Source organism: Nomascus leucogenys, chromosome 9 (genome assembly GCF_006542625.1).
Source record: "Nomascus leucogenys isolate Asia chromosome 9, Asia_NLE_v1, whole genome shotgun sequence".
NCBI lineage: Eukaryota > Metazoa > Chordata > Mammalia > Primates > Hylobatidae > Nomascus > Nomascus leucogenys.
Window position 1 is genome coordinate 34486912 of NC_044389.1, and position 25547 is coordinate 34512458.

At 44.8% G+C, this 25547-nt stretch overlaps 1 protein-coding gene across 2 annotated transcripts in view; it reads right to left on the bottom strand.

The window, feature by feature from the left end:
• Positions 1-1395: 1395 nt before the first annotated feature.
• The window catches only part of ORC1 (origin recognition complex subunit 1), a 29562-nt gene continuing 5410 nt past the window's right edge, over positions 1396-25547 (bottom strand). The window contains exons 4-16 of one of the 2 annotated variants that reach the window (XM_030818807.1): positions 24931-25249; positions 22330-22690; positions 17783-17887; positions 17023-17203; positions 14382-14479; positions 13691-13792; positions 13085-13256; positions 12364-12471; positions 11948-12097; positions 10638-10757; positions 3647-3816; positions 3034-3121; positions 1396-1590 (exon numbers count right to left, since the gene is read on the bottom strand). In XM_030818807.1, coding sequence (XP_030674667.1) covers positions 1396-1590; positions 3034-3121; positions 3647-3816; positions 10638-10757; positions 11948-12097; positions 12364-12471; positions 13085-13256; positions 13691-13792; positions 14382-14479; positions 17023-17203; positions 17783-17887; positions 22330-22690; positions 24931-25249 — 2169 coding nt within the window. Of the gene's footprint in view, positions 1591-3033; positions 3122-3646; positions 3817-10637; positions 10758-11947; positions 12098-12363; positions 12472-13084; positions 13257-13690; positions 13793-14381; positions 14480-17007; positions 17204-17782; positions 17888-22329; positions 22691-24930; positions 25250-25547 lie in introns of both variants that reach the window. The other variant, XM_030818806.1, reaches the window with a different exon arrangement.

The following is a 25547-nucleotide window of genomic DNA, read 5'->3' on the forward strand; positions in this document are numbered from 1 at the left end:
TCTCAGCTCACTGCAACCTCTGCCTCCTGGGTGGGTTCAAGCAATTCTCCTGACTCCCAAGTAGCTGGGACTACAGGTGACACCACCATGCCCGACTAATTTTTGCATTTTTAGTAGAAACGAGATTTCACCATATTGATCAGGCTGGTCTCGAACTCCTGACCTCAGGTGATCTGCCTGCCTTGGCTTCCCAAAGTGTTGGGATTACCGGCATGAGCCACCCACACCCAGCCTCAGTACTTCATGAGGTTTTAGATGTCCATTGCCTGTTGTTGGTTTCCATATAAATATTAGAATTAACTGCAAAGTCATACAAGAAACCTTGCCAAGATTTTGATTGGAATTGATTTCTATCTGGAGATTACTTGCATCTCTTTATTAGATTTATTCCTAGGAGACAGACATGGTGGCCCACACCTGGAATCCCAGCTACTTACGAGGCTGAGGCAGGATTACTTGAACCCAGGAGGTTAAGGCTGGAGTAAGCTATGATCCATTACTGCATTCCAGCCTTGTAACAGAGGGAAAAAATAAACAAATATTTAAATCAATTTATTTCTAAGTACCTTATATTTTCTGTGACATATAAATCTTTTGTATTTAAAGATTTGTTTTGTTTTTATGGTAAATGGTACCTTTGTAAAAATTACACTTTCTAGCTATTTGTGGCTAGAGATTACTTATGATTTATATTATTTCCAGTAGTTCCTTTTCTATAAACTAAATTTTGTTTATATTATTCGAAACTTAAGACAGATAATGACATACAGTGAAAAGTCCTCCTCTAACTCCTAACCCTGGCCATCTGATTCTTTCCAGAGGTAATCAGTGTAATCAGTTTCTTGCATACTCTCTCAGAAGTATTTTATATAGATACAAGTAAATCGTGTACTTATATTTTATATATGTTACCATTAAATAAATGGCAGGCCTAGTAACAGAAATAAAAGTCACATGGAAGGACTATTGTAGGAAGGACAGTTTGGTTTCATAATCAGATGTTTGTAATGATTATAATGTAATAACTTCATAAACACTCAGGAAAAAGCAAATTATTTAATGGAAAATTCCAAAATACATGAGAGCCATTTCCATTCAATATACTTTGTTACAACAATTCCATGTACTTAGAAAATGGAAATCAGATTCTCTGTAGACTAGCTGGGCAACATAGTGAAGCCCTGTCTCTACAAAAAATCAGCTGGGCGTGGTGGCATGTGCCTGTAGTTTCACCCACCTGGGAGGCTGAGGTTGGGGGGTCACCTAAGCCTGAGAAGTCAAGGCTGCAGTGAGCCATGATCGTGCCACTGCACTCCAGCCTGGGCGACAGAGCAAGACCCTGTCTCAAAAAACAAAACCCAGCAAGACCACAGTCTTTTAACTTGTGAAGCCCCTTTAATCTTCTTTCAGTGCATACAGCACATCGTCCTGGCTGACGTTGAGCCGCACCCGAAGGAGCAGATCATTCCTGCTGGGTTCCACAAGCAGGAGGCGACAGGAGCCCAGACGAGAACACACGGCCATGGTCTCTGACATGGTGGGGTATGGCAGCCCCTCCATTCTGCACAGTGCCACATGTTGACTATATATCTAGACACAAATAGCAAGGCAAAGGTTAAGAGGAAATACAATCCTGGGGCTTTTTCTGTTCCTTTCTTTCTTCATTTGGGAAAATCAGACACGTGGCCCCCAGGATATCAAACACTCCAGAAGGCATCAATTGGTGCCCCAGTGGTACACAAAATGCAGAGGCAGAATGGGATGCTAGCCTTGGAATCAGAAAACAGCAGGCCTGAATCCTGGTGCTACCATTTACCTAAATATGTAAACCTGGGCAAGTTACTGCACTCTTTTGAACTTCAATTTTATCTATAAAATACACTGTACATCCCTTGTGAGTTAATGGATATAAAATGACTAGTAACTCTCACTGGTGATACAAATAGTCTTGTTTCCAGGGGCTGAGAGTTCCATAATTGAGATTGTCAAAATTCAAGTCAAATTTTACTACAAGGCCACTTTCCTTATCAGGTACAGTGAGCAAATGCCAAGGCATGACCCTTGGAAAAGCACAAAGGCCTAGAGAGAAAATTGAATAAAGAAATAAAGGGAGGCAGGAGGAGAGCTGGAAACATAGATTCCTACCCTAACGTTCTCAACTGGGTCAGCTAAATCTGCAGCATTTCTGGTCACTTTCCATTCTAAGTATCTATGAGTCCATCCCCGTCCCAGCCCCAAGACTGGGAGCTTGTCAGGAACAGAGATGTTAACCAAATCAGCTTGGGGTTCAAGGATCCATCACAGTTAATGGCACACTGCAGATGTTCAGGAAATGCTTACAAACTAAAATGAAAGTCACTCTCTGCAGAAGAGCTATCTCAGACTCTAGGAAGAGAACAGTAATGGGAAAAACATGACCAGTAGCTAAAATTTTAAACAAGAATTTACAACCAACCCAATAAATAAGTAGCTGAAAGGAAAATGTTTTCCTGACTTATTTTAGTTAAATAAAGATGTCTAAAACATACATACACAGACATACACCTCTCAGGTACACACTCATAAACACCTTTAACAATTCATCTTCCAAGGCAGCCAATTACCTAGAGATACCAGTCTTAAGTAAACTAACAAAGCACAAGCCCTACTGATTCCTCTCACTTGATCTAATTGAACTATACCCATGTAGGGATTGGACTGATCTGTGATTTGTTCTCAAATATGGCCTCATTCTGAAAGCCTTGACTCCACTACAACATAAGCTGTAATCAGGAAGTAACTGTCTTGTTCATCTCATTCTTTGAACAGTGTCTGGCACATAGGCCTTCAATCTAACATGCAGAAACCAGTCACTAAAGGTCTCTTCTCATGCAGCTCTATAAAATGTCACATTAAAATAGGTGCCGGTCTGGTATTCTTTCACATACTCCAGGTGGCACAAAATAGAGACTGTCACACATTCATGGAAATTTCCACGTATTTTAAAAGCGCAAGTCCAAAATCTAGAAGGATTTGAAAAGAGGAGGAGATCACCTGTTGAAATGTGGCTTCCTCCAGTCCTGATCGATGGAACTCTGCGAGGATGGCTCTCAGGAAGCTCTGTTCCAGAACAGAGGAATTTCTTAAAGGAAACGAGGGGATGTGAGTTGTTAGTGGCTGTAACCTCAGCCCAGAGGAAAGCCAAAGAAAACTTTTCTGTGTCTTTAGAAAAGAGAAAACCTGCGAAATAATTTCTCCTATATTATGTGGCAAGGTTCTCCCTAACCCCCAAACTCTCAAACTGATACAGAAAATGTCACTGTGGAAGTGAGGAAACACAGCAACTACATCTGGAAATATACTGGTCACTCATAAATACCCGTGCCCTCATTTCATGAGCTGAGCACATCAATCAGTGTGAGAGAAGCAGCTGCTTCTTTTTTTGTTCTTATCATAGCACTTTTACGCCCTAAACACCTATAATATAGCTCAATAAGTGGCAAATATTCTATTATCCTAGGGTTATATTTCTGTTTCCCTGACTAGATAATGTCCCTACGAAAAATAACTGTGTTATTAGTAAGCGCAGGTTGAATGAGTAAAAGCTTAGAAAGGGAAACATGTTGCTACAGCCTTCCAGGAAGGCTTAGGAAGTGGAGCATCTTACTTGATGGCCATGATGTGTGATGATGAAAACATCTCATCCACAGCTTCCATTGAGTGGGCTATGGTGACCAGGCCAGGGGAGTCAGGCTTCTGCTGGGAGAACTCACAGATCTCTGTGGCACGCCTGCAGATGTCCAGGCACCGTCGTGCATCTCCAGAGAGTGCTGCTACCTACAAGAGGGAATATTTTATTCCTGAGGCCCCCTTAGCCCAGAAGAACAAATAGATTCTGTATTCAACTAAAAAGAAAAGGTAGTGCTGGCAATGGACATAAGCGTAAAGTTGAGTACTTAGCCCTGGCAGGGAACCTTGAGGAAGAATAGAAATGAATTATTATATTGTGCATGGGACTCTAATCCTCTAGTCCAAACCTCTGTCTTGGTTTTACAGTTAACTCCACAGTGGACAACGCAGAAATTCTCAGCTTTACTATTCAGGAAATGAAGTCTAAAATCAGAGACGCTTGGTTCAAGATCATTATTGAAGCATCTGCAAACAGAGTTCTCACTCCTTGTATAGAAAGAGACGTGTGCCCCCAGAAGCAGCCAGCCAAAGACAAGAGGCTGAGGTGGAGCCTATCTGGAGATAAAGCCATAGCCACGCACCCCTTACAGCACGTGGTGAATTTGGGGTTGGCTTGGTCAACGGCTAAGAGGACTAGAATCAAGAATGGAGGAAGGGGCTGGATGCGGTGGTTCACACCTGTAATCCGAGAACTTTGGGAGGCCGAGGCAGGCGGATCACCTGAGGTCAGGAATTTGAGACCAGCCTGGCCAACATGGCGAAACCCCATCTCTACTAAAAACACAAAAATTAGCCAGGGTCGGGGGCGCGGTGGGTCACACCTGTAATCCCAGCATTTTGGGAGGCCCAGGCAGGTGGATCGCTTGAGGTCAGAAGTTTAGGACCAGCCTGACCAACATGGTGAAACCTATCTCTATTAAAAATACAAAAATTAGCCGGGCATGGTGGCACGCGCCTGTAATCCCAGCTACTGGGGAGGCTGAGGCAGGAGAGTCACTTGAACCTGGGAGGTAGAGGTTGCAGTGAGCCAAGATCATGCCACTGCACTCCAGTCTGGGTGACAAAGCTAGAGTCCGTCTAAAAAAAAAAAAAAAAAATCACTTTTCAAGTAACCCAGGACACAAACATGACTATCAGCTTATATTTTTCCCTTCCTCTAATCCCCAACATCGAACTGGTAAGGGTGTCCTGTAGACCTTCTGCTTTGTCAGTTCTCCTCCCCTCCCATCACATTGGGCTAATTTTTAAATTTTTTGTAGAGACGTGGTTTTAATATGGTGCCCAGGCTGGTCTCAAACTCCCGGGCTCAAGTAATCCTCTCACCTTGGCCTCCCAAAGTGCTGGGATTATAGGCATGAGCCACCCCACCCAGACACTTCCCTGAGTTTTTACAACCATAAGCCCTCGCTTGGATTTGGAGCCCAAATTTATGTTGTATTTCCTACAGTTCTCAAGTGGAGAATTTTATTTTAAAAATGGTAACAGTTGGTAGTGCCCCTAGATAACAGAAGCAAAAAAAAAAAAAAAAAACAAATTCTAAAGGAATTCAACTTCAACCCAGGCCCCAATTAACTCTCAAATAAAGGAGCATGCTGAATCCCATGCATATAGTAAAAATAAAATAAAAATCAAGACACAAAAATAAGAAAACGAAGCCACATATGCATGGGAACCAGCAGAATCAATGGTTATCAGAATCAGATCCCTGAAGACTTCAGATATCATAATTATAAGATATAGAATATAAAACAGACTCGCTTCGTTATATGTAAAGAAATAGAGAGGGTCCTTCCTTCCCTTCCCTTCCCTCCCTTCCTTCCTTCCCTTTTTCTTTCTTTCTCTTTCTTTCTTTCTTCCCTCTGTGGCCCAGGCTGGAGTAAACTCGGCTCGCTGCACACTCCCTGCGTCCGGCTCCCGTGATTCTCCTGCCCTGGCCTGCGGGCTGCCTGGGATTGCCGGCGCGCGCCACCACCCCTCCCTGGTTTTTTGTCTTTTTTTTTTTTTTTTTTTTCTTTTTCGGGAGAACGGGGTCTCGCTATATTGCCCAGGCAGGTCTCGAACTCCTGGGCTCAAGCTATCCTCCCGCCTCTTGCCTCGCTGAGAGCTGAGATTACAGGCGTGAGCCACCGCGCCCAGCCTCTCCCTGGTTTTTCTCCTTTGGCTGGAGGCGCGCTTTCGCCATGTCGGCCAGGCTGGTCTCCAGCTCCTGACCTCCAGTGCTCCGAGGTGCTGGGACTGCAGACAGAGGCTCGCTCACTCGGTGCTCGGTGTTGCCCGGGCTGGAGTGCGGTGGCGTGGTCTTGGCTCGCTGCAGCTTCCGCCTCCCAGCCGCCTGCCTTGGCCTCCCAGGGTGCTGGGATTGCAGCCTCTGCCCGGCCGCCGCCCCGTCTGGGAGGTGGGGAGCGTCTCTGCCTGGCCGCCCATCCTCTGGGTTATGAGGCGCTCCTCTGCCCGGCCGCCCCGTCTGGGAGGTGAGGAGCGCCTCTGCCCGGCCGCCACCCCGTCTAGGAAGTGAGGAACGTCTCTGCCTGGCCGCCCATCGTCTGGAATGTGAGGAGCGCCTCTGCCCGGCCGCCCCATCTGGGAAGTGAGGAGCGCCTCTGCCCGGCCGCCCCATCTGGGAAGTGAGGAGCGCCTCTGCCCGGCCGCCCCGTCTGGGAAGTGAGGAGCGCCTCTGCCCGGCCGCCCCTTCTGGGATGTGAGGAGCCCCTCTGCCTAGCTGCCACCCCGTCTAGGAAGTGAGGAGCGTCTCTGCCCGGCCGCCCCATCTGGGAAGTGAGGAGCACCTCTGCCTGGCTGCCCTGTCTGGGATGTGGGGAGCGCCTCTGCCCGGCCGCCCCGTCTGGGAGGTCTACCACAGAGGCCAGAAGCAATGTGGGGGCTGGATGTGGTGGCTCACGCCTGTAGTCCCAGTACTCTGGGAGGCTGAGGCGAGTTGATCACTTGAGGCTAGGAGCTCGAGACCAGCCTGGCCAACATGGCGAAACATATGAAAAATACAACTGTCAAACCAACCAACAAACCAAGCGACAACAAAACAGGTCTACCCTGGAGTCATACTCTAATTTTTTCTATTTTCCTCCCTTTCTGATCCTTTATCCCACTTTCTTTTTCTTCCTCTTCCTTCTCCTTCTTCTTTGTCAAATAGAGGATTGAGTTATTATCATTGATCCATAAAAAAAAAAAAAGAAATAGAGAGGGCTTTGAAACTATCAGCAAGAGATTTGAGGAAGAGCAGCATCCAAATCGGATGTCTTCTGAATCTTTGTTTAAAAAACCAGGCTGGGGCCGGGCGCAGTGGCTCATGCCTGTAATCCCAGCACTTTGGGAGGCTGCAGTGGGCAGATCATGAGGTCAGGAGATAGAGACCATCCTGGCTAACATGGTGAAACCCTGTCTCTACTAAAAATACAAAAAATTAGCTGGGTGTGGTGGCACATGCCTGTAGTCCCAGCTACTCAGGAGACTGAGGCAGGAGAATTGCTTGAACCCAGGAGGCAGAGGTTGCAGTAAGCCGAGATCATGCCACTGCACTCCAGCCTGGAGACAGAGTGAGACTCCGTCTCAAAACAAAAACAAACAAAAAAAAGCACCAAAACTCTGGCCAGGTGCAGTGGCTCACACCTATAATCCTTTAATTTTGGGAGGCCAAGGCAGGCAGATCACTTGAGGTCAGGAGTTCAAGACCAGCCTGGACAACATGGTGAAACCCCGCCTCTACTAAAAATACAAAAATTAGCTGGGCATGGTGGCGGGTGCCTGCCTGTAGTCCCAGCTACTCACAAGGCTGAGGCAGGAGAATTGCTTGAACCTGGGAGGCGGAGGTTGCAGGGAGCCAAGATCGTGCTGCTGCACTCCAGCCTGGGTGACAGAGCAAGACTCTGTCTCAAAAAACAATGACAACAACAACAACCCACCCAAAACTCTAAAAGGAAGGGAAGCAACGGGAGGAGATTTAAAAATATAATTTTGCAAGTTAGTGCCAGGCGCAGTGGCTCACGCCTGTAATCCCAGCAATTTGGGAGGCCAAGGCAGGCGGATTACGAGGTCAAGAGCTTGAGACCATCCTGGCTAACACGGTGAAACCACGTATCTACTGAAAATGCAAAAAATTAGCTGGGCATGTTGGCGGGCACCTGTAGTCCCAGCTACTAGGGAGGCTGAGGCAGGAGAATCACTTGAACCTGGGAGGCCGAGGTTGCAGTGAGCCGAGATCGTGCCACTGCACTCCAGCCTGGACAACAGAGCGAGACTCTGTCTCAAAAAATAATAATAATAATTATAATTCTGCAAGTTAGAAAGACATGGAAGAGTAGCAGTTAGTGTAGCAGACTGCAGAAAGCCAAATCCTAAACCTGTATTGGGGAATCCAAGAACAAATCTAAGTTACATTAAAAATCCTCAAAATGCTCAGGAGTTAGTGGTGCTGGAAAGAGGTAAAGCGGGGTTGTTTTGCTAAAGTAGGGAATTTTTTTTTTTTTTTTTGAGACAGAGTCTTGCTCTGTCTCCCAGGCTGGAGTGCAGTGGTGTGATCTCAGCTCACTGCAAACTCGGCCTCCCAGGTTCAAGTGATTCTCCTGCCTCAGCCTCCCTAGTAGCTGGGACTACAGGCTCGTGCCACCACGCCCAGCTAATTTTTTGTATTTTTAGTAGAGACGGGGTTTCACCGTGTTAGCCAGGATGGTCTCGATCTCCTGACCTTGTGATCCACCTGCCTCAGCCTCCCAAAGTGCTGGGATTACAGGCGTGAGCCACCACGCCTGGCCAAAAGTAGGTACTATTTGGTTGCAGTTGAAAGTTAAAAAAAGTTGAGGACGTTAAGAAACTAAAGATGCCTTAGATCAGGAAACAACAAAGTGTGGCTCACCATCTGTTTTTATAAATAAAAGTTTTATTGGCTGTAATCCCAGCACTTTGGGAGGCTGAGGTGGGTGGATCAGGAGGTCAAGAGATTGAGACCAGCCTGGCCAACATGGTTAAGCCCTGTCTCTACTAAAAATACAAAAATTAGCTGGGTGTGGTGGTGCACACCTGTAGTCCCAGCTACTTGGGAGGCTGAGGCAGGAGAATGGCTTGAACACAGGAGGCGGAGGTTGCGGTGAGCCGAAATTGCACCATTGCACTCCAGCCTGGAGACAGAGTAAGACTCCATCTCAAAAAAAAAACAAAAACAAAAACAAAAATAAACAAAAACAAAAAACAAAAACACAAACAAAAAAACACAAAAACAAACAACAAAAACAAACACAAACAAAAAACAAAAAAACAACAACAAAGGAAATTTATTCTCAAGCGAAGTTTAGCAAAAAGTCTCTGGTCCTAGGAATGCTAGGCATTATTGTAGAAGAGGTGTCCCTTACCAAAAATAGATGCTTACTATATGCATGCCAAACTGGAAGACCTCTTCTGTACCTGGCATCAGCCCCTCATTCCCAGAACACTGCCCTCCAGACAGGACAGGGGAAGCATACTGAGAAATCTGACTATCCCCATGGGAAAGATGGAAAGACAGTGATATTGGCCCACTCAGATCATCCCACAGCAAAGCTCATAGTGAATAAACCCCACTCACATGATCAGAGCCAGCTGTTTAATCTCTACACTTACACCTGAGAGGACAACCAAGACAACTGCAGAAAGTCTCTAACAATGCAAGATAGAGACCAAAATCAACTGACAGAAGCATCTTGGAGGAAAACGGGAGAGGACAATCTCAAATAAATAGGATGGCATTGCCTGAGTGCAGTGGCTTGCTCCTGTAATCCCAGCACTTTGGGAGGCCAAGGTGGGTGGATCACCTGAGGTCAGGAGTTCAAGACCAGCCTGGCCAACATGGCGAAACCCCATCTCTACTAAAATACAAAAATTAGCCGGGCATGGTGGTACACACCTGTAATCCCAGCTACTCGGGAGGCTGAGGTAGGAGAATCGCTTGAACCTAGAAGGCGGAAGTTGCAGTGAGCTGAGATCACACCACTGCACTCCAGCCTGGGTGTCAGAGTGAGACGCTGTTTCAAAAAAAAAAAAAAAAAAAGGATGGCATAAAAAAAGGATCGTTCGGAAAAAGAAAAAGCCTCTTAGATAGTCTAGATAGACAGCATAACAGCAAAAGTGAAAAACTCTACCCATAAAATGCCTAGATGATAACTTTGAGGATCTCTCTCCTGGAAAGCAAAGCCTGGAGACAGGCACACAGCTGGCTCACCTCTCACCCCAGTCCCTAATATAGTAGCTAGTTCCAAGCAGGAGTCACAGTCATGTGCTGCTGCTACAGCCATTCAGGGTGAAGGGTGTGTTGGCAAGAGGAAACTAGAAATAAGTTTATAATTCTTTTATGTGCTGAAATACTTGTGGATGTACGGTTTTTCTTTCTTTCAGCTTGAGGCAGACATTTAACCCACTTTGTTCCTCAGTAGCCGGGGAGACTAGTCTGTGGTGAACTCTCAGGGAGCATTCTCCTATTAGACTTGGAGGGGAGGGGCATCTAATACCTCATATCTAGCCTGGAGAGTGTGCCTTGCTGGGCATGTAATAGACGTGATCTTGTTATATTTTCACAATGACCCTATGAGGTAAGTGCTCCCATTCTTCTTCAGAGAAGAAAACTGAGGCTCAGGAAATTTTTAAGTAACTTGCCTATAACCTTCTGCATGCCTACTAAGCGTTACAGCCAGAATTCAAACCAGGTTTGTCTACCTGACTACTGTCCCTTTCATCATGCCAAACTGCTTGCTCCCTGAATCAATTCCTATTAGTTTGCATATAAACCCACAATACTTAGGGCCCTCTAATCAATCATAAAATAACAAGGCTGAGGAATTTCTCAGAATCTTGTCTCTCTTTTTTGATATTTTTACAGGACTTTCTAAATTTCTTTTCATCCTCAGAGTACCAGCATAGGGCCTCATACCCAGCAGGTACTCAGCAAAGATGTGCTGACTGATTTATGGGTGTAGCTGGTGACTTACCTTCCTGGCTACCAGCTGGATGGCATCATCCTCAAAGGCCTTTAGATGCTTGAGCCGGGACCTTAGGATCTGCTGCAGCTGGCTATATGTATAGGGCTGGAAGGACATCCTGGTAAGACCCTGGGGAGCCAAAACAACAGAGGAATAAGTTCGTTGATTGCCCAATGATTATCCAGGTGGAAAGTCACCCTTGGGCCCCCAAACCCGATTCCCAGGTCCCATATAACAAATTACACATTTCATACCTAGACTACCACTGCCTTTACTGACAATGACCAGTGGTGTCCTGTAGGGCAGTAATTCTTGAACTATTTTTTCATTTCATTTATGTACCTTTGATTCTTTTTTTTTTTTTTCTTTGAGACGGAGTCTCACTCTGCTGCCCAGGCTGGAGTGCAGTGGCATGATCTCAGCTCACTGCAAGCTCCGCCTCCTGGGTTCACGCCATTCTCCTGCCTCAGCCTCCCAAGGAGCTGGGACTACCGGCACCCACCACCACGCCCAGCTAATTTTTTTGTATTTTTAGTAGAGACAGGGTTTCACCGTGTTAGCCAGGATGGTCTCGATCGCCTGACCTCGTGATCCACCCGCCTTGGCCTCCCAAAGTGCTGGGATTACAGGTGTGAGCAACCACGCCAGGCCTAAACCGGGATTATAGGCATGAGCCACCAGGCCCAGCCTAAGGACCTTTGATTCTATCAGAATCATTTGGAAGTAGATAAAAACTGAGGTGCTTTAATTGGTGGGTGAGAGGATCTTCAGATCTATGCTATACATTGTCACTGCACTTGGCTTCACTTACCAGGCTCTTCATGATTTCTCGTTGTGCTTCCTGCTGAACTGCAAGGCCCGTGAGGGCAGACATTGCATCTGCCTGCTTTATTGCACTATTCCAAGCACCTAACGCTGCCTGGCAGGTTATAAGTGCTAAAACTTTTTTTTTTCTTTTTTTTTTTGAGACAGTTTCGCTCTTGTTGCCCAGGCTGGAGAGTGCAGTGGCGCGATCTCGGCTCACCGCAACCTCCGCCTCCCAGGTTCAAGCGATTCTCCTGCCTCAGCCTCCCAAGTAGCTGGGATTACAGGCATGTGTCATCACACCTGGCTAATTTTTGTATGTTTAGTAGAGATGGGGTTTCTCCATGTTGGTCAGGCTGGTCTTGAACTCCTGACCTCAGGTGATCTGCCTGCCTTGGCCTCCCAAAGTGCTGGGTTTACAAGCGTGAGCCACCACACCTGGACCATTTTTGCAGAACTTCTTGGCCAAGCTTACAGATCTACAAGAACAGCATGGGAACTGCCCTAGAACCTACCAGTCGGCTGGACACCCGGTTCATCATGATTCGCTCTGGCAGGTCCATTGTGTTGGCAATTGTCAGGACCACAAGCCGGGCCTCCTTATGAGTGGGCCAGTCAAAGAGATTGTACATTATGTCTTGTTTGTGAGTCCACAGAAGGTCGAGCTGCCAGGGAAAAGGAGAGAGGTGCAGAGTCAATCACAGAGACTGAGCTGGGGCTTCAAAATGAAGACCTATAACCACTGCTTTAGCTGCATGTTTCCCAAGTCATAGCACCAAAGCAGTCCATTGACACATGCCTCTCAGCACCAGAAAATGGGCTCATAGGAATGGAGAAGGGAGCCAGGACTTTCCTCCCTCCCACCCAGCACTTGCTCCTGAAATGTAAGTACAGCCCCGTTTCTTCTCCTGTCCTCCCATGGGCACCTCACCTCATCCACAAGCAGGATGGTGGTTTCCTGAGGAGGCCCTCGGGTGCAGAATCGCTTTGCCAGCAGTTCTGCCGCATGGTTAGCTGTTGCTTTTTGGCCTGTTAGCTTCTGCATTAGGAGAAACACAGTTGTGAGGAACTGTAAGGATATTACTCCCTTGGGCTTAAAGTTAAATCTGCAAATGGAGGGAGGCATTTAGCCTGAGGACTTTGGTATCCTATATTCTGCCTCCCAATCTAGTCTTAACCCTAACTTGGAAGGACAAGAGAACGCACCAAAAGAGAAGATAAAGAAAGTATATGAGTTTGAAATGCAAATGAGTCACAGGCTGGGCCAGAAGCCCCCTTAAAATCACTATTACATAATTCTATAACTGGATGTTACCTGCTCCAGAATAACAGCCCATGGACAAAAGAGCAAGGCTCAACCTCTGGCCTGCCACGGACTCCTTTTCCATGTTGCCACACTGCTACCTGTGAGCTCACAGATTTCACCATGTGGGTAAGTACTGGCTTCCTGGCTTGTAATCATTATCCAGCTCCTAGACTTTGAAGTCCCTTAGGGTAAGAATTCTGTCTTCCTTGCCCTTGCTACCTCTACAGAAAGGACAATGCCTGGTATATCATGAATATGCAATACACGCAAAATTAAGTAACTCTTTCCTTTTTCATGTGTCACGAAGAAACAGTATTTTCCAAAAAGCCCAAACAGCTCTGCTTACCTGCAAGATTTGCACATAGACTTGGTGGGGCTCCGTCAGCTTCATGCCATTGACCTCAATGTATTGAAAGGGAGGAACATCATTGGCTTGGGCTGCCTGCTGCAGGCAGCGTATCACCTCATGCACAGTAGCAGTCTTCCCTGTCCCAGGGACACCGGAGATGTACATGCACCTAGAGCAAGAAGGGAAAACCCGTGGGGTAGGTCTCAGCCAGCCACTACACGCTATAATCAGTTAGGAGTGTGGTAATGTATACTGAGGGAAGGACCGAGACCCTTGAAATGTGGAGGTGGGGGCAGTAGGGACCATCCTTGGAAGCTGGTCAGAGTAGGACCTGCTTATATAGAATCATTCATTCCACAAGTAATGCTATATACAAACTGCCTACTCAATGAAGGCCAGTTTCATTCTTTCTGAAAGGCAAAATTTCTGTTCCTATAGGATTACTTTGGCAACAAATGTTTCAGAAGCTTTAGGCTTCAGCAATGATTTGGTCTAGTCTGCTGATACTGGAGAAAGCCTCTATGGCTGAACTGTAACACCCAAGGCATTCTACTAGCAGGGGCCTTATTCCCCAAACTACCCTGCCTGCCTCACATGACTCACCCTCCGGTATGGTCAAGGAGTTTGCTTTCCACAAAGTTGTAGATGTCTTGGAATTCCTGTTCCCGACAGGGAAGAGACTCAGGTACAGCAGAAACGTGCAGCCTACCATTGGTGGCAAATGAGAGAAAATGAAGACTTTAGGAACATTCCCCAACCATGTACTCATTAATCAATGGAAAATGATTATGGTTTCTTGTCTATGTTTCTACCTGAAAACTCAATTTCAAATGCCAGAGAACCCCTTCATTCTCGAATCCCTCCATTTGGCCTCATAATCCTTGGCCTCCGTTTCTCCACCCAAATCACATGGGTGGACCTCATCCCACAGGAGATTCAGATTTTGCTTGATTTCTGACAGGATCCAGACTTATATGAAAGTCTCCATATGGTTCTAAAGGGCATCATAATAAAGAGACACTGTCCTGACTAATCATCTTCCATCCCTGCGGAAATGATGGCAGCAGACGGGAAGGTCAGTCCTCCCAGGGCCTGTCCACATTGGCTAACCCAGATGCTACCTGAGAGGTTTCTTTTTTCTAAACACACACTCACTTTACCTAGATAGGTAAAAGTATAGACACATAGTGTATCTATCTTTATTAGGTAGACCAGTGACTGCTAATTTCATGTGAATGAAAGCAGAGGCCCCATGGTTCCTGCCTCTCTGAAGGGGAATCAAGAGCAGCAGTACCTCAGTCGGGCTTTCTCTAGCACACTGGCTGGCTCCTGGGCAGCCAGGCTTCGACTACGGATCTGAGGAGTGGCACAACGTGGTGTTCTAGGCTTGAGCTGTATTCAAAACAGAGAACATATTTCACAAGAGAAAAGCAAAACACCATCCAGGACACACCAGCAAATGTGATTTGTGCTGATCTGATAAAAGGAAGAGAGGTGGTGAATTCTTCTTAGTTCCTTTCTGGATTTAAAGGACCATGACTCTCCCTCTCTCACCTCACATTGCATAAACTTTGTTCATCGTCCAAACATGGTTTCTTTTTTCTAATGTATGTATAGTATCAGGATTTATAACAATGTCAGTCTGAGGAAAGAATTAAGTTTGGATGAAATACTATTTAAAAGTAAAATATTATCTTGAAAGACAAGAAATGTTTAAGAAACCCTAACTACTCTGCCCAAATACAGAAGAGAAGAGGAGGCATAAACTAGGTTTGATTCATTAGATCTTTCCCTGGGCTTATTTGAAGATGTAGTCAAGCATCAGCCCAGGACTTCCATGGCCCACGGTATGGGACTTGGAGAAACCTTGGCAGATTTTTCCACTCCAAACCCCCAGGTCACCGCTTAGTGTAGTCTAACAGCCCTCTATCTTCTTCCTTGCTCATGGCTAGAGCAAGCCTGCTGCTGCTTCCCTCATCTTCATGGCGTTTCCACAAAGCATTCCTTTCTATGGGGCATTTCACTCTACCCATCCTGTTTTCAGCCTGGCTAGAGAGAGAACAATCTCTCTACTTCCTCCTGAGGCAGAAAGCACTTAAACTCTGTTTAAAAGGCTTTACAGGCTGGTGCGGTGACTTACGCCTGTAATCCCAGCACTTTGAAAGGCCAAGGCAGGAGGACTGCTTAAACTCAGGAGTTCGAGGCCAGCCTGGGCAACACAGAGGTGAAAGCCCCCTCTAAATTAGTTAGGCATGATGGCACACTCCTGTAGTCCCAGCTACTCAGGAGGCTGAGGTGGAAGGATTGCTTCAGCCCAGGAGGTTGAGGCTGCAGTGAGCTGAGATTGCACCACTGCACTCCAGCCTGGGCAAGAGACAGAGCAAGACCGTGTCTCAAAAAAAAAAAAAAAAAAAAAAAAAAAAAAAAAAAAAAAAAAAAGAAAAAAAAAAAAAAAAAGCTTTACATTTATTAATTTTGGAGAAAACAGAAAAGAGTTGATAAGGCCTTGCTGAGAAGGTATCAAGAAACCTGATGGGCTTCTGCCCTTTTTTATTATGCTGAAGGTACCCTACACCCTATATCCCTACTCTTGGGTGGGGGCCAGGAGACACAATCAAACCAGAGGCCTGTTGGGAACCAGGACACAGCAGGAGGTGAGTGGTGGGCAGGTGAGTATTACCACCTGAGTTCTGCCTTCTGCCAGAGCAGCAGAGGCATTAGATTCTCATAGGAGTGCAAATCCTATTGCGAACTGCGTGTGCAAGGGATCTAGGTTGCACACTCCTTATGAGAATCCAATGCCTGGTGATCTGGGGTAGAACAATTTCATCCTGAAACCATCCCCCGAGCCCCTGCCATTCACAGAAAATTTGTCTTCCATGAAGGGGGTCCCTGGTGCCAAAAGGGCTGGGGACTACTGATCTACTGGATTCCTTTCCCTAGAGACTTTTTTCTTGAGATAGAGTCTCACTCTGCCACCCAGGCTAGAGTGCTATGGTGCGATCTCAGCTCACTGAAACCTCCGCCTCCCAGGTTCAAGTGATTCTCCCACCTCAGCCTCCAGAGTAGCTGGGATTACAGGCACCTGCCACCATGCCCGGCTAATTTTTGTATTTTAAGCAGAGACAGGGTTTCACCATTGTTGGCAGGCTGGTCTTGAATTCCTGACCTCAACTGATCCACCCACCTCGGCCTCCAAAAGTGCTGGGATTACAGGCATGAGCCACCGTGCCCAGCCGAGATTTTTCTTTGATTTCAACCCAAGCCAAATCACATCTTCACATGGAAAAATGGACATCAGCTTTAGAAAGTCTTCTAATTAAGATTTCTCAATTGTGTTCCAAAGAATAAGATGCTCTGTCAGTTTTAAACTTTAATTCAAACATTTCTCAAGCACATTCGAACACGAGAAGATCCTCATCTGAATACCTTTTTGGTGTTCTGCTAAAGTTCCACAGGAAGCAGAAAAGATGTCCATTGATCTCCTCCTTCCATCTTGCTGTGACACGATTTGTTACCAATATGTAAGTAGCACTCCCGGTTTCTCAGGTGTATCAAGTGGGACAACAAAACTAACACCACCGCTCGGTGGCTGTACATGCGATACCCACTCTGCCAGTGCTCCGTGGGAAATGCAAAGAGGAGTGGGTCTTGTACTTCCCTCAGGAAGTTCAGCTCTTGGCCATCTGATTCTGTACCGTAAAAGGGACTTACCTCAAAAATCACTCTCTACTAGATTCATTTTCAGTCCTAGTGTTCACTTAGGTCCCTTTCTCCATGAATATTCCACAGAGAATAGCACTGAATATAACAGACCTGTCCTCAGATTCCAGCTGTTACTAATCTGTGACCTCAGCATTTGTAACTTTTAAACTAAGAGAGGGATGCTTCAATGGGAAGTAAACCTAGAAGAACCTTACACTTTTCTTTGGCACCTTCGTGGGGGTATGTAAGGATGACTTCAAGGAAGATTGCAGGTTCCTGGACACAGTTCTGGGTGTTCTCCTTGGACGGGGTGGTGTGGAAGCCTCTTCTTCATCACTGCTAGAGTCTGAAATCTCTGCTGCTGGCAGAATCTCTTTCTCTTCTTGGTCACTTTTACTATTACCTAGAAACCTGAATGGTAGGGACACATTTTTTGATACTCAGTGTTCAAGTCTAAATAAGGAGAACTCTGTAAGATTAGTGTGGATTACAAGTATTGCAGGGTCCCTCCTGTGACCAGGCAACATGGGTGCTTGCTACCGAGACACTCTGTTAGGAGCGTTATTTATATTATCTCATTAAACCCCTCAACGACTTTATGACATGTATATTATTATATTTTGTAGATGAGGAATTTCAGGCTTAGAAAGGTAATTTTGCCTTCCCAAGGTTACACAGATGGTAAATGACAAAGCCCAGGTTCAAATCCAGACCTGTCAGAATCCAAGTTCATGCTCTTACGCACCCCATCCCACCACCAGTCTTGCTGGACATGATGATTAGGGATGGGAGCCACCTAAGCCCAGGAAGTATTTCTTGCCCCTTCAAACTAAGACAATTATTTGAAACTTAACATAATTCCAGACATGCTAGGTAAAAGGTCAATTTCAATGGATTGGCAAATAAACAGGATAAGAGGCTTTAAGTGATAAGATTATAGATATCAGAGATGGCAGCAATGTTTCTCTGCCTGCCAAGGAGTAGTCTTACCGAAGCTGCTGCCTAATCCGGTTCATAGTCAAGACAGAACTCTTTCTGCGGATACGATGGGTAGTAGAGGTGGCTTCATTCTGAGCTTCTACTTCTTTTGCATCCCTACAAGAAATCACAGCGAGGTCAGGGGAAGCAGTTTTGGATACCAGAGTGTACAACAGGCACCAGAAGATAGTCAAGTGGCCCGACTGGCTCCCAGTCTTTTTATACATACTTTGAAAAGAGCAAAACTGGCCAGGCGCGGTGGCTCACGCCTGTAATCCCAGCACTTTGGGAGGCCGAGGCAGGTGGATCATGAGGTCAGGAGATTGAGACCATCCTGGCTGACAGAGACACGGTGAAACCCTGTCTCTACTAAAAATACAAAAAATTAGCTGGGCATGGTGGCGGGTGCCTGTAGTCCCAGCTACTCAGGAGGCTGAGGCAGGAGAACGGCGTGAACCTGGGAGGAAAAGCTTGCAGTGAGCTGAGATTGTGCCACTGCACTCCAGCCCGGGCGACAGAGCGAGACTCCATCTCAAAAAAAAAAAAAAAAAAAAGAGAAGAGCAAAACTTTCTTTTTGCTAAAAAGTTGGCAAAAAATTATAACTAAAAAGTTATAATTGAAGCTTGACTCAAACCCAGAGTTCAAAGTCTGCCTTAAGCTTATTTAAATTAGACTCACCACCTCCCCAACTAGAGACCAAAATATACTACTCCCAGGGAGAGGTGCTTGTCCTTTTTTGTTTCTGATGCATGCATGAATTTATTATCCACACAGGCTCAAGGTTAACAGAAATGCAGCTATATATTCAATATAAAGCATTTATTGAGCAACCTATTATGGAACAGGTGCTGAAGTTTCTAGGTAGCAAACACTACAAATTGTAACTTCTGGCTTGTTGCATTTTTATTTGTACAGCAAAGTTTGTTCTAAATGTCTTATCTTTTTGTACAGTTTGTATTTGAGAATAGTCTCCAGTTAAAAAATGAGTCCTAGCCAGAGCAATCAGAAAAGAGAAAGAAATAAAGGGCATCCGAATTAAAAAAGAGCATGTCAAACTGTTAATGTGCACCAATGATATGATCATATACCTAGAAAACTCTGAAGACTCATCCAAAAAGATCCTAGATCTGATACATTACTGAAAGAAATCATAGATGACACAAACAAATGGAAACACATCCCATGCTCATGGATGGGTAGAATCAATATTGTGTAAATGACCACACTGCAAAAGCAATCTACAGATTCAACATATTCAGTGCAATTCCCATCAAAATACTATCATCATTCTTCACAGAACTAGAAAAAACAATACAAAAATCCATATGGACCAAAAAAGAAAGCCCGCATAGACAAAGCAACACTAAGCAAAAAGAAAAATCCGGAGGCATCACATTACCTGACTTCAAACTATAACTTCAAGGATGTAGTTACCAAAACAGCATGGTACTGGTATAAAAATAGGCACGTAGACCAATGGAACAGAACAGAGAACCCAGAAATAAAGCCAAATACTTACAGCCGACTGATCTTCAACAAAGCAAACAAAAACATAAAGTGGGAAAAGGACACCCTATTCAACAAATGGTGCTGGAATAATTGGCAAGCCACACGTAGAAGAATGAAACTGGGGCCGGCCATGGTGGCTCATGCCTGTAATCCCAGCACTTTGGGAGGCCAACATGGGTGGACCACCTGAGGTCTGGAGTTTGAGATCAGCCTGGCCAACACGTTGAAACCCTGTCTCTACTAAAAATACAAAAATGGGAGGCCGAGGTGGGTGGATCACCTGAGGTCAGGAGTTTGAGATCAGCCTGGCCAACACAGTGAAACCCTGTCTCTACTAAAAATACAAAAAATTAGCTGGGCATGGTGGCAGGTGCCTGTAATGCCAGCTACTCAGGAGGCTGAGGCAAGAGAATCGCTTGAACTCAGGAGGCGGAGGTTGCAGTGATCCGAGATCGTGCCATTGCACTCCAGCCTGGACAATGAGAGCAAAACTCTGTCTCCAAAAAAACAAAAAAAAAAAAAGAAGAAGAAAGAAACTGGATCCTCATCTCTCATCTTATACAAAAATCAACTAAAGATGGATCAGAGACTTAAATCTAAAACCTGAAACCATAAAAAATCTAGAAGATAACGGGCAGGAGCAGTGGCTCACGCCTGTAATCCCAGTACTTTGGGAGGCTGAGGCAGGTGGATCACAAGGTCAGGAGTTCGAAACCAGCCTGGCCAATATGGTGAAACCCCGTCTCTACTAAAAATACAAAAATTAGCCAGGCGTAGTGGCTGGCGCTGGTAATCCCAGCTACTCGGGAGGCTGAGGCAGAAGAACTGCTTGAACCCGTGAGGCAGAGGTTGCAGTGAGCTGAGATCATGCCACTGCACTCCAGCCCGGGCGTCAGACAGAGTGAGACTCCATCTCAAAAAAAAAAAAAAAATCTAGATGATAACATCGGAAAAAGTCTTCTAGACATTGTTAGGCAAAGAATTCATGACTTAGAACCCAAAAGCAAATGCAACAAAAACAACAATAAATAAATGGGACCCAATGATACTAAAAAGCTTCTGCACAGCAAAAGAAATAATTAGCAGACTATAAACAGACAACCCACAGAGTGGGAGAAAATATTTGCAAACTATGCATCCAGCAAAGGGCTAATATCCAGAATCTACAAGGAACTCAAACAAATCAGCAAGAAAAAAACAAATAATCTGATCAAAAACTGGGCAAAGAGCGGGGTGCAGTGGCTCACGCCTGTAATCCCAGCACTCTGGGAGGCTGAGATGGGTGGATCACTTGACATCAGGAGTTCGAGACTAGCCTAGCCAACATGGCAAAATCCCACCTCTACTAAAATACAAAAATTAGTCGGGCGTGGTGGTGAGTGCCTATAGTCCCAGCTACTCAGGGAGGTTGAGGCAGGAGAACTGCTTGAACCCAGGAGGCAGAGGTTGTAGTGAGCCAAGATCGCACCACTGCACTCTAGCCTGGGCAACAGAGCAAGACTCCCGCTCAAAAAAAAAACAAAAGGTAAAAAAACGTAGGCAAAGGACATGAATAGACAATTCACAAAAGAAGATACAGAAACAGCCAGCAAACATATGAAAAAATATTCAACAGCACTAATTATCAGGGAAATGCAAATTAAAACCACAATGAAATACCACCTTATTCCTGTTAGAATGGCCACAATTTAAAAAATCAAAAAATAATAGATGTTGGTGTGGATGTGGTGAAAAGGGAACACCACTTCTTTTTTTTTTTTTTTTGAGACGGAGTCTCGATTTGTTGCCCAGGCTGGAGTGCAGTGGTGCAATCTCCGCTCACTGCAAACTCCGCCTCCCAGGTTCGCCGCATTCTCCTGCCTCAGCCTCCCAAGTAGCTGGGACCACAGGCGCCCACCACCACACCCGGCTAATTTTTTGTGTTTTAGTAGAGACAGGGTTTCACCATGTTAGCCAGGATGGTCTCGATCTCCTGACCTCGTGATCTGCCCGCCTTGGCCTCCCAAAGTGGTAGGATTACAGGCGTGAGCCACCACGCCCGGCCAGAAAAGGGAACACTTCTACACTGCTGGTGGGAATGTAAACTTGTACAACCACTATAGAAAACAGTGTGGAGACTCCTTAAAAAACTAAAAGTAGATCCACCATTTGATTCAGCAATCCCACTCCTGGGTATCTACCCAAAGGAAAAGAAGTCATTATATTAAAAAAAGACACATGCATACACATGTTTATAGCAGCACAATTTGCAATTGCAAAAATATGGAACCAGCCTAAATACCCATCAACCAACGAGTGGATAAAGAAAATGTGGTATATATCTACCATGGAATACTACTCAGCCATAAAACAATGAAATAATGGCACTTCCAGCAACTTGGATGGAGATGAGACCATTATTCTAAGTGAAGTGACTTGGGAATGGAAAACCAAATATCATATGTTCTCACTTATAAGTGGGAGCTAAGCTATGAGGATGCAAAGGCATAAGAATGATATAAGGGACTTTGGGGACTCAGGGGGAAGGGTGGAAGGAGGGTGAGGGATAAAAGACTACATATAGGGTACAATGTATACTGGTCAGGTGACAGGTGCAACAAAACCTCAGAAATCACCACTTAAGAACTTATCCATGTAACCAAAGACCACCTGTTCCCCAAAAACTATTGAAATTAAACAACAATGAAAAACTGCTTTAAAAAATGACTGTTAAAGTGTGGCAAAAAGCCACAGGAACTAATGAAATCCCAAACTGGATAGCAATGCAGGTTTGGGAAGTTATCTTCTATAGCAATAATCCCCAAGTAACAGCTCAGTGTACTGGAATCATCTGAAGAGCATTTCCAAATACAGATTCCTAGGACCAGTGCTTGGAGTCTGACTCACCAGGTGTGGGAAGAGGCCTAGAAATCTGTATTTTAAGAAAGCTCCCCAATACTTCTGTGACATAGGTTTTTCAACTACTGTTCTAACTTTTTTGACTATGACCCACACACTTCACATGATGTGAAGGATTTCAGTTTGCTCTGTGGGTAATGTCCCTGGTCACCTCTTTTTGATGTTTTCTGGTTTCAGAATCACGGATGGCACCACTGAAGATCTCTGTCCCCCACTGATAGGGGTAAGTGTTCTCTCCTCTCTAATGTCTATGGTTTTCGAAGCTGGAATTCGGGTTCTCAGGATTACGCAACGTTCAGGTGAAGCCTTCTTGTCATCCTCAGTATAAGAGAGTTCAGTCTCTCTGGTTTTCTCTGGGGCTTTCAGAGCTGGAGACAAGGTTTGAAGTTTATCAGGCTGAGATCTCTTAGAAGGTGAGGTGATCTCCGAGAAGGCCACTTTCCGTTTTATTCTTCCTGGAGAATCCAAGGAGGCACATGAAGTCTGCTGGGACATCTGAGGGTTACCTAAACCCAAGAGAAATCACCACAATGTGTAAATTTTTTACCTAACAATGTACAAACGTGCAATCTCATCACAGCCAAATTCAGCCACTGAGTTATATGTAAAACAGGAATTATCTTATATTTTTAATCATTCCAGGCTTTCTTTCTCCAGCCCAGGTAGCTCTAATAATTTTTCATCTCTCACCTAAATTTTAGGAGTGATTTTCCTAGTTAGAACCATAAGTCAACTTTTAAGTCAGCTTTTGCAGATAAATGGGGTAAGTGTTCTCTCATCTCTAACAGGTTTCCCTGAAATAACCTATCAGAACAGTGGGTCTCAATCAGGGGTGACATCACATGCCTTCAACCCTAACTCAATGACATTTGAAGAAATTTATACTAGAGGTGCTATCAAGTAACAATGAGGCCTAGATTTTTCTTAACCCAGATTATATCTGCCAGTGGAGAGAAGGGGGTTCCTGGGGACAATCCACTGGGTTCTGTGAATACACAAAACTGTGTGGAATTGCTCCTTCCTCACAAGAACCACAGCACCAAGGACCCCAGCTGCTCATTTGCAGATACCAACTGAGCAGTTAAAAAGGCAGGCGTGTGCCAGGGGCTAAGGTTAAACAAAAGATGAATGAGGCTCAATCCTGGTTCCAACACACAAAACACTCTAACAGATGATATACATGCCTGCCTATTTTATTATATAAAGTGAAATAAGTGTCCAGAAGCACCTGAGTGCTCATAAAGATGGCTTTTGAGATATACCTTGAAAGAAAGGTAAAATTTTAACAGAGTTGAAAGAGGAAGAAGAGGGGACATATGAGGACCTAAGGAGAAAAAAAAAAACAAAAAAACCCTTGTTTCTTTCTTTTTTTTTCTTTTTTTCTGAGACAGAGTCTCGCTCTGTTGCTCAGGCTGGAGTGCAATAGCGTGATCTCAGCTCACTGCAACCTGTGCCTCCCAGGTTCAAGCGATTCTCCTGCCTCAGCCTCTCGAGTAGCTGGGATTACAGGCATGCGCTGCCACACCTGGCTAATTTTTTGCATTTTTAGTAGAGACGGGGTTTCACCATGTTGGCCAGGTTGGTCTCAAGTGCCTGACCTCAGTTGATCCACCCGCCTCAGCCTCCAAAGGTGTTGGGATTACAGGTGTGAGCCACCACGTCCAGTCAGCCCCTTTATTTCTGAAGGTGATATTACAGATTAGTTAATATTTTTGCAGCATTTTCTAAATGTTTTATACATTTATATTCAGCTCCTAAAACACATACTGTACTATAGAGCTATCAAGAATACAAGTAACTTATACTTGAACTTGACACCTACACAAAAAATTCAAAAAAGGATGACTATAACAAGATGAGGATGAGGAAAGGCTGTGGAGTGAGTTTCAGATACATTGTAAGGGGAAACGGCAAGTTGGAAAAGAATATATCCAGTATGCTACCCTTTTGGTAAGAAAACGAAAAATAAAAATATATGTGTGTCTGTATATAGGTATACATATATGTATACATATCTGATTTTTCCAAAACGAAACATACGAAAGATAAACCAGAAAGTAAAACAATTAATTAACATACAGAAGGTGGGGTAAGCAGGGTGGGAGGGCAAGGAAACGAGTAGTGCTTTTCTGGGTACATTTAAGTAGTTTTGACTCGAATGATATTAATGTTTCACATATTTAAAAAATTAAATAAAAAATGGGAGAAGTCCTAAAATTAAACACAAACTTTGATAGTTGGGCATGGTGGCTCATGCCTGTAATCCCAGCACTTTGGGAGGCCAAGGCGGGTGGATCACTTGAGCCCAGGAGTTTGAGACCACCCTGGGCAACATGGCAAGACCCTCTTGCTACAAAAAATTAAAATAAAATTAGCCAGGCATAGTGGTACGCACTTGTAGTCCCAACTACTTGGGAGACTGAGGCAGGAGGATCATTTGAGCCCAGGAGGTCAAGCCTACAGTAAGTCGTGATTGTGCCATTGCATTCCAACCTGGGTGATACAGCAAGACTCTGTCTCAAAAAACAAAAACAAAAAAAAACCCAGAAAATAGAGCCAAGTGCAGTGATGTATCCTTGTAGTCCCAGCTACTGGGGAGGCTGAGGCAGGAGGATCGCTTGAGCTTGATCACTTGAGTTCCAGGCTATAGTGCACTATGATTACTAACTCAATACTTTCCCATAAATTAACATTTTTATCACATAACCCTTTAGCCCCAGTATTGCCCACTGTGATCCATTCCACAACTTACTGCCAAGCTCCAGCCTCTTTCTGGCTCTTGGGGTAAGAGGATGGGTAGGAGTTTGGCGAGATTTGCAGGCGGAGTGCCTTGATTCAATCCTTTTGGCCACATGTTCTGCTGGGGTCCAAGAAGGGGTTTCTGCACTCTTACTCTTGGCTCCCACGGGTTTCTGGAACTTGGCTGCACTCTCTTGTGGTTTATTCAACTCCGCAAATAGTTTTGAGGAAAGTGGCCTGAACTTCTTCTCATTCCAGGATAGTTTCACAAAGAGTGTCTTCTCATTTTTCAGATTCGTCGGTACCACATCCTTTGGGGCTAAAGGTATCACCTGAATTTAGGAAGTACAGATAAGCAGGAAGAGATAAGCCCCAAGAGAGCCAAGGAGTATTCCATCAGAGCTACAATTAAAAACATTTAAGTCCACATCTGTACCTAAAATGTTACCTTTCCAATCTAAAGACACAAAGACATGGTATAGCATATTGCTAGAAAAACACACAATAATGAATATTTACTGAGTATTTACTCATTTAATCATTAATGGCTTTAAAGACATCAATGAAATAAATTATTCCTTTCATTTCATTTTAAAAATGCTTATTGTTCATCTCTCAATTCCTATTATT